The sequence below is a fragment of the Equus caballus genome, chromosome 6, assembly GCF_041296265.1.
Source record: "Equus caballus isolate H_3958 breed thoroughbred chromosome 6, TB-T2T, whole genome shotgun sequence".
Lineage (NCBI taxonomy): Eukaryota > Metazoa > Chordata > Mammalia > Perissodactyla > Equidae > Equus > Equus caballus.
The window spans coordinates 837,852-854,255 of NC_091689.1; the positions used below are offsets into that span (position 1 = coordinate 837,852).

Below are 16,404 nucleotides of genomic sequence, written 5' to 3' on the forward strand. Positions count from 1 at the left end.
GATATTCTTAATAATGAGTTTTCTTCATAGTATTTGATCAGGGTTTAAAATTACACATTTAGTTGTGTGATTATTTGGTTGACGTCATTTTTCCCAAACTAGTGGACAGAGACCACATCTGTTTTTGTTTAACCTCGTGTCCCCAGTGCCCAAATCAGTGCCTGGCCACTCAAGTCCTCATGCGGTATTTGTTGACTACTAAGTGGATTCGTTTACAGATCTACACCTATTCATCTCAATAGTTCCTGAGGATCTGGTCATAGTGATGAGCTTGAGTCATCAAAGAAAAGTGGAATTAAGTTCAGTATCATCTAAGAAAGGCAGAATGTACTAAATTTTACTTAATTCTTCCCAAATGGTTTATTTGAAAATTTTTGGCACTTGAGTAGAATCTTCATTCCTCCTTCTGTCTTGGGTATCTCTTTCCGTAGTAACTTCTAGATTGTGCTTTAAAGTTAGTAAGACATGTTGAGTAATTTCTATCTATTCACTAAATCTCTTGATTGAAACTCACATAAAATTATTACATTCAAAGCAAGCAGAACAGTGATGTCACAAAAAGATACACATTTTAGGCTGTATTGAAATCTTTATGCTTTTATTGTTCATTTGTTTCAGAAAATGGAATTCCTCAAAGATAAATGTTTAATTAAAGAATATTAGCACTAGAAACTACTTCAGAAAATATTTGTGTCCCAGTAAATTTAAAGATAAAGAAATGAGATGTAAAGAGATTAACTGATTTGCCCAAGGTCACAAAATGTCTAAAACAAAAAGAGTATGTAAAAATGTATATAGTCCCATAACCACAAGTTACCCTGAAACCACTAAATTATAAAAAACACTATAATTGATTAAGAATAAACAAAAGGTAAAACTTTTTTGGGGGGGAGGGGAAGAGATTAAATGTCCCAAGATGGTTTTTTGAGGAGCTATGTTTTATGTAATATGAGAATAAAACCCAACAGTGTGTTCATCCTGAATTTTAGAGTGCTTGATTTAATTACAGGGTCCCACACAAACTAGGTGGACAAAGGCAGGATGGCAGTTTTACATCTTCCCAAGAGATATGATGGAAAGATAAATGGTACCTCAGTGGCTCCTAGTATGTATCTGCACAATGAATGTCATCAGTAATAGCTGGCCTGTGAGGCCCTACATATGCCCTCAAAATCCTTATCGTAACTTGGGCCACTCGGAAGCACTTGTTTAAAAGAGTAGAAATAGTTCTAAATCAGTGACTAGTACACTGCCTAGGGTATAAAAGAAATAACAGACTATATCTACAATTTTAATACACATTATGTCCTTACATAAAATATCAATGGCTAATATTATGAGGCAGGCAGCATCTTATGTGCCAGGCCATGTCATAAGAGATTTATATATACTATCTCCTTTACTTGTCACACAATCATATACTGTCTCCCAACAACTGGTCTGTTTACTGCACGACATACACTTAACTCTTAGTCATGATCTGTTGAGTGGCACACTACATTTTAAGAGACCCAACACAGACCTTCTAAGATAATATGATGTAGAAATTTGGTTAGAGTGGACACTGAACAATGTCAAATGTTGGTTAAGACTTTATACAACTTTTGGATCAGAGAGAATATAAATATTTAGACACCATAATGACAATTTTAAGAACATACAAGGCAAATATATATTATTTATCACAGTAAATTATCAAATTTCCTTACTTTGAAATATACTTTTGCCTGTATCTACAAACATTCTGCAAATTCCTATTATTGTACTGCTATTATTAGGTCTGACATTTGTATTAATTTACACATTTCAGCTGAGTATGTACCTCAAAATTCACAACTGAATATACCAGTACTTTTCAGGTCGTGGGGACAACTAAAAATATGCTATAGCTACTGGTCCTTCTCTTTAGCCATTCTTCATCTGCTTTCCACAAGTATGTATGAATGCTTTCATTGGAAAAGACAGAGCAGCCATCCTAGATTAAGACAGATTTGACAGATAAAAGAAAAGAGGAAGGATTATAAAATCAATACCTGTATCAGTTTCTATCACTAAATTTTAAAGAAACATGTTGAAATGAGATTCAATTCTCTTTGTTTGCCCTTCAACAAATTAAACAAATTAAATATCACATTCCTACTTAATGTGGCATTCCCATCTTAAAATTTTGATATTTTATGGCTATAATTTTAACAGTGTGGAACTAGTCAAATTTTGCTCAGTTTTAGGATTTAAATATTAGGATTTAAAATATTTAAACAGCATTTAAATATTTTTTCAAAACTATGACAACCACAGTATTTTCTATTTATCCTTTTTGAAGTATATAATTTGTGCCCTATTTTTCTTAACTTTCTATTGTGAAATATAAGATACCTATAGGTAAGTACATAAAACATTTATCTCACGATTAACCTGTAAATACGAAGCAATGCCTCTCCTACTCCTCCACTCTCCCATAACCACCACGCAGGCCAAGACACGGAACGTTATTAGCACCCAAGAAGCCCCCTCCTCTATGTGTACCTCCTCTTCATACTTAAGAAAGATGGAAAGTTAAATCAGCACTTTTACGGGCCTCCTGAACAATTCAAGGACCTGAGAACAATTTGAATCCATTTACCTTTCTCTAGAACCATATGCTATTGTTGCCATGGACTTTTTTTTAACCCCACTAGACATATTTTACTCCTGTTTGTTTACAGATGCCCACAGAGTTATTTCCCATTTTATTTGTTCTTTATTCCTTCTTGCATCTCAAATTACCAGTGTAGGATCATCACCTTCCACAGCCTGAAGCACACTCATTACGGTTATCCTTAATTAGAGTCTGCCAGTGACAAGCTCTCTCCATTTTAATGTCTGAAAACATCTGTTTCACACTCATGCCTGAAAGATGTTTTCTCTGAGAAGAGAATTTCTAGGTAGACAGTTCTTTCAACATCCTGAAGATATCATTCCACTGTACTCTGGCTCCCGTAATTACTGTTGAGAAGTTAACTGTAAGTCAAACAGTGGCTTCAATGAAGGTAATGTCTTCCTCCTCCCCTACGCCCACTGTTCCATTTGTCTTGTTTTCACATTTTCCTCTATATTTCTAGGGGGAGATTTCTTTTTATTTGTCCTCCTCAGGAATCTGTCGTCAGCTTCAGAAATTTGGTGTCTTTCACAAGATCAGGTAATTTTTTTTAGCTGATACTCTTCAAATATTGCTTCCGCTTCATCCTTTCTCTCATCTTCCAGGTCTCCAATTAAGTCTTACAGTGGACTTGCTCAATATGCTCTCCACATTTTTTAAATGACTCTTTTGTGTCCACATTGCTGCCAAACTCACTTGTTTAAGTCCTTAATTTCAGTATTTTCCTATTTGGACCTTTTCCAGATGTGCTACATCACTTTTACAGTTTCTTCCTTGCAGGTGTTTTCAAGCCTATCTTTTATTTTTATTATCAGAATAAGCACTGTGCTTTAAATAATCAGTGTTTGATAATTCTAGTATCTGAAAACTTTATCATCTGTTTTTGCTATCTGTTATTTTCTCCTAGTCTCACTCTCTTGCTCTGTCTCCTCACATGCTTGATTATATTTGACTGTGTGGTGATCACTGCCCTTGAAAAACCATTCCCGAGGATTTCCCGGGGTTGAGAAAGAAGGGGCCTTCCTCCAGAGAGGATCTGCATTGGCCTCTGCTGTCTACCTTGGAGTATCAGCCATTCCAGAAGCATTTTAAACTAGGGATGCCTTGGACGACACATTTATGCAAATCTGGACTGACAATCCTCGTGAAAATCCCCACCATGGTCAGACTGTCTCAAAGACGGGTTTGCTTTGTTTTCCTTTTATCCTCTGCTCTGCTCAGCACCAAGACCAATCTCCCACCCTACGCCGGGGTGGGGAGGGGGAAAGCAGTCTTTCCTCAGCTTTATGTTCACTGCGAGGGTGCATCCCTGGAGGAGGGCGGTCCCAGCTAAACATGGCGAGGCTGTCCTTTCATCTCCCGACCAGAGGCATATCTGTTTCTCACTCCACAAGCTAGTAAAACTTCACTCGATTTTTCTGGATTTGGCTTTAAGTTTCTCTTCCTTTCCCACAAAGCTATCAAAGCCTCAACTTAATTTTCTCAGAATTTGGCCTCAGACAAAAGTAGATTGCTGTGCCTTGCTTTATTTTTCTGGGTTCCTGCTTTTTCCTAGCTTTCGACTTGGAAATATCATTAACAACATTCACTAATTTCTCATTTTCAAAATAAACACTAAAATATTCAAAAGCAGGGACTCGGACAGATATTTGTATACCCCTGTTCATAGCAGTGTTATTCACAGCCAAAAGGTAGAAACAACCCAAATGTTCATCCAAGGATCAATGGATAAACAAACGTGATCTGTACACCAACAGAATATTATTCAATCTCATAAAGGAAGCGAATGTCGATACACACTACAATATGGGTGAACCTTGATGACATTATGCTCAGTGAAAGAAGCCAGTCATAAAAGGACAAATACTGTATGATTTCACTTGTATTAGGCACCTAAGTAGTCAAATTTACAGAGACAGAAAGCAGAATGGCAGTACCAAAGACTGGGAAGAAGAGAGAATGAGGAGCTACTGTTTAATGGGTATGGACTTTCAGTTTAGGAAGATGGAAAAAGTTCTGGAGATGGATGATGGGGACTGTTCCACAAAAATGTGAATGTATTCAATGCCAGAAGACTTAAAAATGGTTAAAATACTAAATTTTATGTTATGTACATTTTACCAGAATTTTAAAAATTCTTATTCAAATGATGAAATTTCTTACCTTCACATTTACTTAAATACATAAGATGAACAATATTGATATGTTTAATGGGGATATCTTCAGAAAGTGCTTTGTGGTTAAGTGTCAAGTTTGAATAACATTAAACAGACTACACCCTTACTCTTGAAAAGCTTTGAGTCTGAAAGATGTTTTCTTCATGTATAATTAGATGTGAAGAAAAAAATAACAATATTTGAAAAACAACAAGACACGAGAAATAAAACTAGGCTTCATTTGACATTTTATTCTCAGGGTCAAAAGGCTTAGAAATAGATAAATTTCACATTGCTCCAACACAGATAGCTTTAAATCAAAGCTTTATATATATTACTATAATATAAAATTGTGTCTCCAATTAATTTTCAAAATCTATGGTAATCTCAAATGTAACGTACAATAATCTGTTAAATTTATAAAATTTCACTACACATTTATTTTATAAAAAGTTCAATGAGAGAATACTTTTAAATTAAATTCTTAACTAGTTTTACAAGTATCAATTAAGTACTTTTCACAATATAGTTAAGGGAGTTAAAAAAAACAACTTAGAAACCACATAACATCCTTCTCCAGGGGTGGGCTGCTCATGCTACAAAAACAGGAGAGAGGAGGGAAATGAAGGGAAAGGGGCAATATTGTACTTGCCAATGTCTATTCAAACCTTTACTTAACTCCTCCAGCATCCTTTCCCACTCTTAACTTGGCTACAGTCACTTTCTAAACAACTGCATCTACACCCATCTCAATCTCTTTTGTGCCACTCTCAAAGAACCAGTGTATCTTCTCCTGTCATAACATCCCTCCATAACTTTATAATATGTATTTCTACCTTTCTCATTTCTGGCTCTTTCCCTTCCCTTTGTTCTAGCAAAGATGCTTGTATTTCTCCCATCTTAAAAACAAAAATACCTTCCTTGACCTTGTACATCCATTTTATTATAGCTTTTACAATCAGCAGCCTTCAAAGTATAATCTTGACAGTTTCTCTTCTTCCTCTTCAGTTCTCTTACCACCCTGCTCTCATCTTTCTCTCTCCATCACACCATGACACTGCTCTTGCTAAGGTCTCAATTTATAACCGACAAAACCAAGAGATATTTCTCAGTACCTCTCTTTGGCATCTGACACATCAAGCACATACACTCAAAATTTTCTACTTGTCCTTCAGATTTACTACTCTTTTATCTGCAACATATTCCAGTTTCTATGTTCCTGGTTAAACAGATTTGTATATTATGTTATCTATTATCATAAATACAATTTTTACAAAAATTTTAAAGAGATCATGAGTATCCCCCATATCTTTTGTTTCACCTAGCAGTTTGCTGGCTATGCGGTAACAAAACATTTAAAAAGAGTTATTAAAGATAAACTATACATTTTAAACAAAAACTCTAATATTCTAAATTTGCTGTTCTCTTTGATGAAAGGTAGCTGTATTACATTTTCTAGAAAATGTTAGAGAATAAATACAATCTTTCCTTCAAAGGAAATATAATGTTTTGGCAACAAATGTGAAAATAAATGCTTTTTGAAAGAAACTCATGTTATGTACAAAGTATTTTGAAAAAATGTTAATTGTTGCCAAAAATAAATAAAATAATTAGTAAAAATAAAATTAATTAAAACGTTACATATCAACACACTTCAAAAAGGTGGAGAACAAATTTTTATTTGCTTTTAAATCTATCAAACAAAGAATTTTAGTCGGTTTTGAACCTGCTACAAACTTTCAAAAACAAACCTGCCAATTAGTTTGTAGGAATAACTACTTGACATTAGGAAAAATGGTAATTACTAGCTGATTTCAAGAAGAACCTTTGAACTATTGGTAGACAGAACTGAAAAAGTACCAAGATTTAGTAAACACAGCCAACATTACATTCCTTTCCTTTGGATCTATGTATCTTTATGAGGCATCTTTTTCAACTATGACAGCTATTAAAAGCAAATATTCAAACAACTGGACACAACTGCATTATTATATGATATTTTAAATAATTGCATGTTTCACCTACTAGACTGTGAGTTATTAGGCAGAGACTCTGTCTTCTTCATCTTTGTATCCCTAGGACTTTTACTGTATGGCACACAGCAGATAGTCATGCAATAAATATTTAGTGAATGAATGCCCCAAAATACAAGCAAGTGTATTAAAATGAAAGCATGTACACACACACGTAAGTATATGGGTACTAGTGTAATCCCTGGTTAGGTAAACAAAACATTACCAAAATGGGTGTAACCCAAAATCACATGCTCACACACCAATTCGATGGTGTTTAATGGCTCAACTTGTAATTATGGCTTTCTTAATTAGGGTATGTTCTCACACATGAAGATATCATAGCTGTCCTATACAACGTGTGAAAATCTTTACTTTCAAAGTGAATCATCAGTGATACAAGGAATGAATATAAAGTCAACAAAAAGTAAAGCAAAGCCAACAGAACTGTTTCCATAACAAATAATGGATAAATGACCCAGGACAAATAAAACTGTAAAAGTATTAAAAATTAGACTTTCAAAATAACAAATTAGAAATAAAAATTGAATAACAGCATTTTTATTTTAAGACATTTTATATTCACTAATCTCATTAAGAATGTGCTGGCTACTTAGCACGACTTTCACCATGGTATAAATTTTCCTTTCATGCAGTGTTAACAAGTTTTTTAATAATAAATCATGTAAGTATTAATATAAATACTTCTCAATACTAAATTACACTTAGTCCTCGATGGTAGTTAAAGCAAAGAAGCTCACACTACAATTTTATTGGAAAAAAATTGGATGCACACACAAAATGATATTCTATTGGTATCTTTAATTCTAACTGCATCTTTAAAAGAAGAGATTCAAAGAGAAAAGTAAACAAAACAAATGCTTTTCTAAAAAAGAATGAGGATGCATTACATATATATAGTAGCTGATATAACATAATAAATTGCTAATGATTGTAGGAATTATTACATTATTTACACTCAGAAAACAAATCTACCTTATAAAACCTGAGACACAAAATGATTGAGTAAAACTTAAGCTGAATTTTATGGATGATATTCACCAATCCTCTGTGCCCAAAGTATACGTAGGTCTTTCTTTTTCAAATGCATTGCAAGGGCAGTTTGGAGCTAAAGAATATAAAATGTACAGAATGGAAGGTATACTAAACAAGGCAGTAATTCTATAGCAAATGGTATCACTGTTTTTCCTTTTAGAAACATGATAAAACTTTCTGGAAAGCTTTCTACCTCATTCTCAGGTTTATAGTTACTTAATTATATAAGTTTGATGTTATCTAAAAATGCATCCATGGTCTACTGATTGTACTCTAATAGCACTTAAGTAAGAAGAAAAAACCAGCTATAATACTTAAAAAAAATCAAAACAAAATAAAAATAAAATAAGCAAAGCCAAATTTGGAAACAAAACTATCCCACGGGTACCTACCTCCTGGAAACACCATTAGCCATACATTTATGGTTACAGGATTTGGAGGAGAGGGGTGATGAAGTTGGGGACAAGTTGAGAGGTGCAATCAAACTGTTGATGATCTCAGTCAACTGTGCACTCTGCAAGAAAACAGTCAAGCTTTTACTCCTGCTAAGCAAGAAATGTAAGTTACATCTCAGGTCTTTAGTTCATATTAAATGCTTAACTTCTCATGAAACAAGCAACTGTTTATATTTTGGTAGATATTTTAATCTACAAAGACAATTTACACCACTACTGATTTTTCCACTTATAGTAAAGTGACATTTTAAAGTACCCCTTTTTCAGATCCTTTCTTGTTACAGTTCCTTTAATCTAGTCATCTCAGTCTTTAAAACATTTGAACTCAGCTAATAGCATCTACATAATATTTTCTTTGAGGCAGCCAAATTAATAATAACAAAATCATAGCTATAATTTATGCTGTGCCAGGCACTATACTAGGCACTAAACAAAGACCATTTCTAATCTTTACAACTAATCTGCAAAGTAGATAATATTAGAGCTACTGATATTACTATTATTAAAATCAATTACAGATGAGGAAACTGAAGCAAAGAAAGATTAGGCAGCTTGATCAAGGATTATAAAGTTGGGTAAGAAATGGATTTAGGATTCAAATTCAGGTGCTAGACTGTTTCTCAGTATTTTTTCTAATTCAAAAATATCAGTTTCTTTAGGTACCCAAAATTTTCATTGACCCTTAGCCCAAACTTAAGTATTTGTAATATATAATAAATATGAAATTATTCTCAAAAAATCAGCTACAATAACTATAATAAACACAGGCTATGTCAATGGAAAGTACAGTTCTACAAAAGAATGACAACTATTTTCATTACACATGTAATCCATGTTCATTGGAGAAAAAAGGGAAAGCATAGAAAGGTTTAGAAAAGGAAAAGAAAATCACCTATAATCATATTTCACAGAGAAAACCACTGCTCATATCTTGGTATATATTCATCCCTAAAGACTAAATTTTTTGAGTATATCTAAGTATGAATGTATACATAACATGTGTGTGTACTCAAACACACACAAACCCTTTTCATTGTCATGCCACATCAATTTTCTAAAACCTGGTTTTCTCACTTAATATAGTGTGATAATATTTTAAAAAATATATAGACCTATTTCACCATGTTTATTAACTGCAGGGAATTCTATTATAAAATAGAAGGGTATATGAAATGATTATCTTGAATCTAATATGTTACTAGAAAAAATGAGACTAAAGAATATGATAGAACTAAATACAATATTTGAATTCTTCAAAAAGTTTTTCATGAAAAAGACTGAAATGTTTTATCTTTTTGAAAAATAATATGTACCTAATGATTTATTTTAAAAATTATTACTCATTTTTAGATTAAAGCTCATTTTCAAAATCACTAATAAAAAGATTCTTTATCCATTTAACAAGTATTCATTAGTTTAGTCATACAAATAAATTTATAGAGTATGTCATATTTTCCAGTCTGCAACACTGAGACACTCTTCTCATTTTTCTACCTCCAAAAATACCATGTAAAATTTTCTAAGCCACTGGAGGACGCTGGTCAGGTATGTGTGAATAATTAGCCCAGAAGGACAGCATCATTACCAACCCCTAGCTTTACCCTAACAAATACCCCACCCCAGCCCAATAAAATCTCATATATTTGAGTCCATATCTGGGATATGAAATTCACAGTAAAAATGAGAATAAAATTAAAACTGGGAGAGGCATAATTTGAACTCTGAAAATAAAACTATCAGCTTTAAAATCAAAACAATTACTAGCTATTGATAAGTTTTCTAATGTAAATACACCAGTGTGAAATTGATTTTTTTTTTTTTTAAGATTTTTATTTTTTTCCTTTTTCTCCCCAAAGCCCCCCGGGTACATAGTTGTATATTCTTCGTCGTGGGTCCTTCTAGTTGTGGCATGTGGGATGCTGCCTCAGCGTGGTTTGATGAGCAGTGCCATGTCCATGCCCAGGATTCGAACCAACGAAACACTGGGCTGCCTGCAGCACAGCGCGCAAACTTAACCACTCGGCCACGGGGCCAGCCCCTGAAATTGATTTTAAATTACCTGAAGTTCTAAAATAAAATCATCATTCAATTTATGAAGAAACTATATTATCTAAAATGCAACTATGCATTAATACTACAAATGAACGTTATTTTTAAAAACTGATAGTCTGCAACTCAATAGTGCCTTTACATTTTAGCTGGCAACTCTTTAGTTGCTTTTGAGATACATAAATAAATTTCGTTAGGTAAGCAAAACATTCCTCCAACAAAATTAATTTAATCAGGTCAAAGGATTATCTTATCTATATTCAAGTTCCACTAAGGCCAGTGAACAGTTAGACATCAATAGATTAATCTCAAGAATAGTATGTGTGATATCAGGCTTGCCACCTCTGCTACTTAACTCACTCCTGGACTTTCTTCTTCAATAAGTATTTGAAAGCAACTTATTTTTTTTTTAATTGGCCTATAAAAACATTATTAGCATACGTTTCAATAGCAAATGACCTATTCACGGGCAATTTATTAATGATCTCTACAAGTGACGGGTGCTGCCCCTTTCTGCACCCTTTCCCTCCACTCTCCCTACATCCAGAGCCATTACTATTGTTCTCACAACTCTTGGTTCTCTTCCCTACCAAAGCCTCTGGCACTCCTGTCAGCAGTGGGACCTAAAACGAACACGATACCCAGGGCCAACTTCATGGGTGAGCAACCTGGGCAGTTGCACAGGGCTGCGCCCAGAATGCTACACTGTCACTGAGTTAAAACTCTTAAAAATTGTCTTTAACAAAGGGCTATGTAATTTAACTTTGCCCCGAGCCCCACAAATTAGGCAGTTCTAGTATTAACTCAGGTCTAATCAAAGAAATTGGTGCAAGAAGAAACAAAAAATATGAGAAATCTCTTTCCAAAGGATTAGTGACCTACAGGTAAAGAAAGTGAAGATTTGATTGACGAAGCAAATACATTATTCTGGAGCGTGAAACAACTAGGGTCAAACTGAAAGGGTATTGATCCTATGAGATGAGAAGGGGGAAAACAAAAGAGAGAAGTGGGAAGATAACCAGCCCATTCAAAACACCACTCATCTGGGAAAGTGCATTCCAATTTTACATCAGATGATTACAAAATAAGTTTCTGAATTAAAAAATATTCAGAGGAGTTGGATTACGCATTCCAATTAAGGAAAATTCTAGGCAATTGTAAATTTAAGAAATATGGGGTAAGAGGAGTTATATCATATTCCAACTTATTAGGAATAAGACAGTAGTAATGTGGTACTAAATTATATCACAATGTATGTCAGAAAAACTCAGCAAAATTAGATGTGAGCCTGCATGAATCCATATTACCCAGTGGAACAATATAATCATGCAGCTGTGGTCCCAATTGGGTATATTCCAGCAGATTCAGTCTGGTTGCAAGTCAACAAACTTCTAGAAAGCCACGTTTGTTCAAGAGCCACCAAAGTCTAAATCAAAATAAATGGTTTGATTTCAAAGGATAGACACAGGACAGAAGAATTAAACTTCCAGAGTTATCTATAATAGGATTTAAATGCCAGGGAAGGCTTTGGAATCAAAGTAATTTTTTAGGGCTTATTCAACTTTCCAATTACATAGTCATCTTTTATGAAAGAATTCATATTCTAGTATCATCTTTCACTAAAAATCTCTATCAATAAATTAATCAAACAACCATTCAGATTTATGAAGTGGTACCACTGTTTTTTCCCCATGAAAAAAGTTCAATGATGAACAATTTTATTAGAAAAAAGGTTTTCCAACCCTGGTATAAATGAGTTCTAAGCCTATGGCTGTGTACCAATACTTTACAAATTATATTAAAATAATCTTAATGAAATCAATATTATAACAGACATTAGTTATATACTAAATATTTTAACTGTATTTAATGCCAAATAAGCAACTTTAATAATCAATATCTAAAGCAGACACACATGTTTATTTGAATAGTTTATAAAATCGATTAAAAGTCATGGGGCCAGCGTGGTGGTGTAGTGGTTAAGTTCACACACTCTGCTTCAGAGGCCTGGGGTTTGCAGTTTCAGATCCCAGGCACGGACCTACACATCACTCATCAAGCCATTCTGTGGCAGTGTCCCACATACAAAATAGAGGAAAATTGCCATGGATGTTAGCTCAGGGCCAATCTTCCTCACCAGAAAAAATAAAAAGTCATTTCATGCCACTCACATCTTACTCTTACTTCATATTACCTGTTTTTCTATGTTGCGAAGAAGTAGTGTAGGGCTACTTGGTGACATTTCAAAATCTTGTTCTGGTAAAGGATCTTGACTCTCTTGGGGAATGTGGGGAGTCCCTGTAGTGTTTAATGAAGCTGCTTGGTCTGCAAATTGTATTTGTTTTTTCAAAACGTCTTTTGGAAGGTGACATTCTTCTAGGATCACTATCCCCTAGGCAAAGAGCAATTAAAGAGTTGAAATGAAAACAAAGTGACTGCTAAATCAACTGTAATATTACAGTGCACTTGAAACCATGCTTCCTCTTATCCCTCAGAAATCAGAAAATATACACTGAAAGTACAGTTTAACTCTATAAAAAATTGGCTGATCTAAAACACGTGCAGCTAAAATAACACGTACGTCTGATGGATTAGGCTTATAAAATACTGTTACAAATTATATAGCTACAGTTACTTTTCTTTGTATTTGTTTTAGTCATTAGCATTAAAAGTATGACACATTTAGAATAAAGTTAAAGGCTTAAATGCAAACTATGAACATTTCAGACTGAAATTGGAACACTTTCTGATATAATCTTCCCATATTTTGGTCATGAGCATTTCCATTTGAGTTTTTTATTTGAGCACCTCTGGTTTCACAGAGTAAAATACCAAACTTACAACATCACACAACAATCTAATATTACATCCATGCCTTTCCGAGCCCTCTGCGGAGCCCCAGCCCGCTTGCTCCAGCCAGCAACATGGGCAAGACGGCACCACTGAGAACAAGTACCCTCCAGGCCAAAGTCCTTGTCGTTTACAGGGTAGATGAGGTTACTAACAAAGACACAAGTTTCCAACTTGGATGGGGTATTTTCTGAAATGAAAGTAATTGGAGGAATGAGTAGAGATCTAGCTGCTGACCATTCACACACACACACACACACACACACACACATTCCTCAACTGGCTCCCATCTCCCCAGCTTCTTCACTCCAACTGTTCTCACCCTTAGGGTCCCTCAGAGACAACGAAGACAGAGAGAAAGGTGGAAAAGGAGTGCACACATATGATCTGAATGGTTTCATAGTCAGTTCTCACCACAAAAATTCTTCCCTTCCTACCCCTTCTACAACACTTCCTCCTGGAAATAATAATATATATTATTATTTATATATATTATATATTATTATATTAATATAACAACATATATTATTATAAAATATATGTTATGTGTGTGTGTATAAACACACACACACTTTTTTTTTTTTGCAGAATGCCAGTAAGCTCCTATAGGCTAGTTCGAAACATAGTAAACGCCCATGTGGCTGAAATATTATATTCTTGTAACAAAAAATAGATTAAAACAATCTAACTGTACAGTATTCAAGATGGAACAAATTAAATGACTGCTGTGGGCCAGCTGATATCATGTGTAAGTGCTATTTATAGAATGGAAAGTGCTATAAATTATAATGTTATATATGAGTAATTTTAGTTTATACTATAATTTAGAGGATATATCACTTTAGAATGAACATATTCAGGTATGATACTAAACATACACTTTATTATTTTGTAGTAATATATTACCACTGAGCTTAGTAAAAGCAATAAATAATAAAAATTATTAATTTTTTTGCTGAGCAAGATTAGCCCTGAGCTAACATCAATGCCAATCTGCCTCTATAATTATTTTTTTTAACCTACACTTATAACAGTGCTGTTAACTTTTATAAAGAGAAGGGGAGCCAATTGTTAATCCCATCTCAATAACTATTTTCCTAGAATGCACAAATATGGCTGTCAAGAAATCTGAAGAAATGTATTTAAAAGAAGTTTTTGTTTCACTTGATATTTTAAAAATTAAATTAGACCTGATAGATATATACCATCAATACAGCTCTTGAAAGTATCTGAAACATCCATTCAAAATTTGTACAAGTCTCTCACTAGGTTTTCACAAGTATCTGCATACATACAAGTTCTCACCCTATCAGTATAACTATAATTCCCTTTGGTTTGATTACAATTTACATTATGGGCCAGGCTGCTGTGAATTAGCCTGGTTTCATAACCCCTACTTATAATATTGTTTCTACGGGAAGACTGATTCTGAATTTCAAAAGCCCAATTTCCAAACCTTCAGAATACTACCTTTTACAAGTAGGGAGCCTACTGCAGTTAATTCAATGAAGAATGGTATTTTTAAAATTCAACCAGGGAGACATTCATAGTCAACTTCATAATCTATTTTTTTTCCCTTAAACTGTTGCCCTGGACAAAACTCTCACAGTGATTTTTCTCTGCCATAGCCGAGACCAGAAAAGAAAAGGAAACAGATTCAATCCTCTGGAAACACTGCAGAGATCATTTCTGCTCTGAAACGTCAGGAGAAGAATATACATGTGTTGGGTCACTGTGATGTACACTTTAAATGTCTTACAATTTTGTTTGTCAATTACACCTCAATAAGGCTGATTTTTTTAAAAAATCAGGAAAAGAATAGTCTAATGATAGATAAAATAAGGCAAATAACAGAAATATGAAAATTTTTTAGAAAGATGAGTTCCAACAACTGAGACGAGTGAAAACTCTAGCATAAGACGAAAGTGAACTGGCTGCTCCAGAGAAGACACTGTTCCTGATGACAACCACAGACAGCCCCCCAACTCTCCAGGGTCACCAGAGAGAAGACGGGGTGTGAAAAAATCGACGACTACCTCAGCAACAGCTCTACTAACTATATATGGTCACTAAAGCTAATTTTAAGCACAAATTTAAATGAAAATGTTAAAATACAGAAAATGTATCATTTAAAAAACGTGGAAGACCCTATTACATAACAAAAGAAATCTAAAAGAGAAACCATTTAACATAGGATAGCCAGCCTCTCAAGCAAGGAAAACTATTCTACCTTTTTCTGAGAACGAGAAGCAGCTGTTGTCCTAGTGAAAGGTGAAGGAGAAAAGAGGCGAAACATCTAAGTTGTAAAGTGATGACAAGGCTGTTGCAAGAACAAGGAAGGGATGGAATGTGCTAATGTCTGCTTTTTTCTCCTCCCTAAAAATTTAAGCAAAATTTAGACCACCCAGAGTGTGTCAAAGAAGGGGCAAATGACAATTTACAGACCTAAATTTTGCAGAGGGAATAGCAGATCTCCTCAGTGTGTGTCTCCTGACTAGTGGCACAAACTAGCACTGATTCAAACAGGGTATTTACAAAAGAGCATCTCTCAATCTCTTTCCCTTCCCCTTCTCTCTAATTTAATTGAAAAGAAAGGGTGTTTTCCTTTCATGACATGTTAAATAAAACGTTCTGTCTCACTCAAGAGAACATTAACCACTCTTCTCAATTTTTTAATTACAATAACTCAAGAAGCTATAAGAGCAAAGAAAGAGCTCCATTCCCTATTCAGTATAATAACAGCTCAACTAAAATGCACGTAAATAAGCAATTAAACATCTAGATTAAGTCCTTAAGAAATGTAAGGAGAAACTACCAAAATAGAGAAAATATTGTATTTTGATAGCATAATTGTAATGACGTTTCCCATAAAATAAACATAGTATGATTCTTAAGGGAACAATGGGCCAGATACGCATCTAGCCTGAACCAAGAAAAATGTAAGGCCATATATTACTGGGAAATTTAGATTTCTTTCCCTAAAATAATTTATTCCAATAGGTGTTACATAGACACATAATCAAACTTTTTAAAATGTTTAAACAACAACTATATGGTACTGCTTAGAACACACAGAATAATTTAAAATATCCTTTCTCAAGTCAAAGAAATATGACCAGACTGTCTAGATTCAAATATAAAACTTAGTCATCAATTTAACTAGGAACCCACTTTCTTGGAAATTTCCA

The 16,404-nt window shown here is 34.1% G+C and overlaps 1 protein-coding gene across 13 annotated transcripts in view; it reads right to left on the reverse strand.

Annotated features, from left to right (window-relative positions):
* The window catches only part of KANSL1L (KAT8 regulatory NSL complex subunit 1 like), a 139,213-nt gene that overhangs the window by 69,966 nt on the left and 52,843 nt on the right, over window positions 1-16,404 (reverse strand). For 11 of the 13 annotated variants that reach the window (XM_070270436.1, XM_023642243.2, XM_070270435.1 and 8 more), the window contains exons 4-5: window positions 12,561-12,758; window positions 8,255-8,376 (exon numbers count right to left, since the gene is read on the reverse strand). In XM_070270436.1, the coding sequence (XP_070126537.1) occupies window positions 8,255-8,376; window positions 12,561-12,758 (320 nt within the window). The remainder of the gene's footprint in view (window positions 1-8,254; window positions 8,377-12,560; window positions 12,759-16,404) is intronic. The other 2 variants (XM_070270438.1, XM_023642246.2) reach the window with 1 other exon arrangement.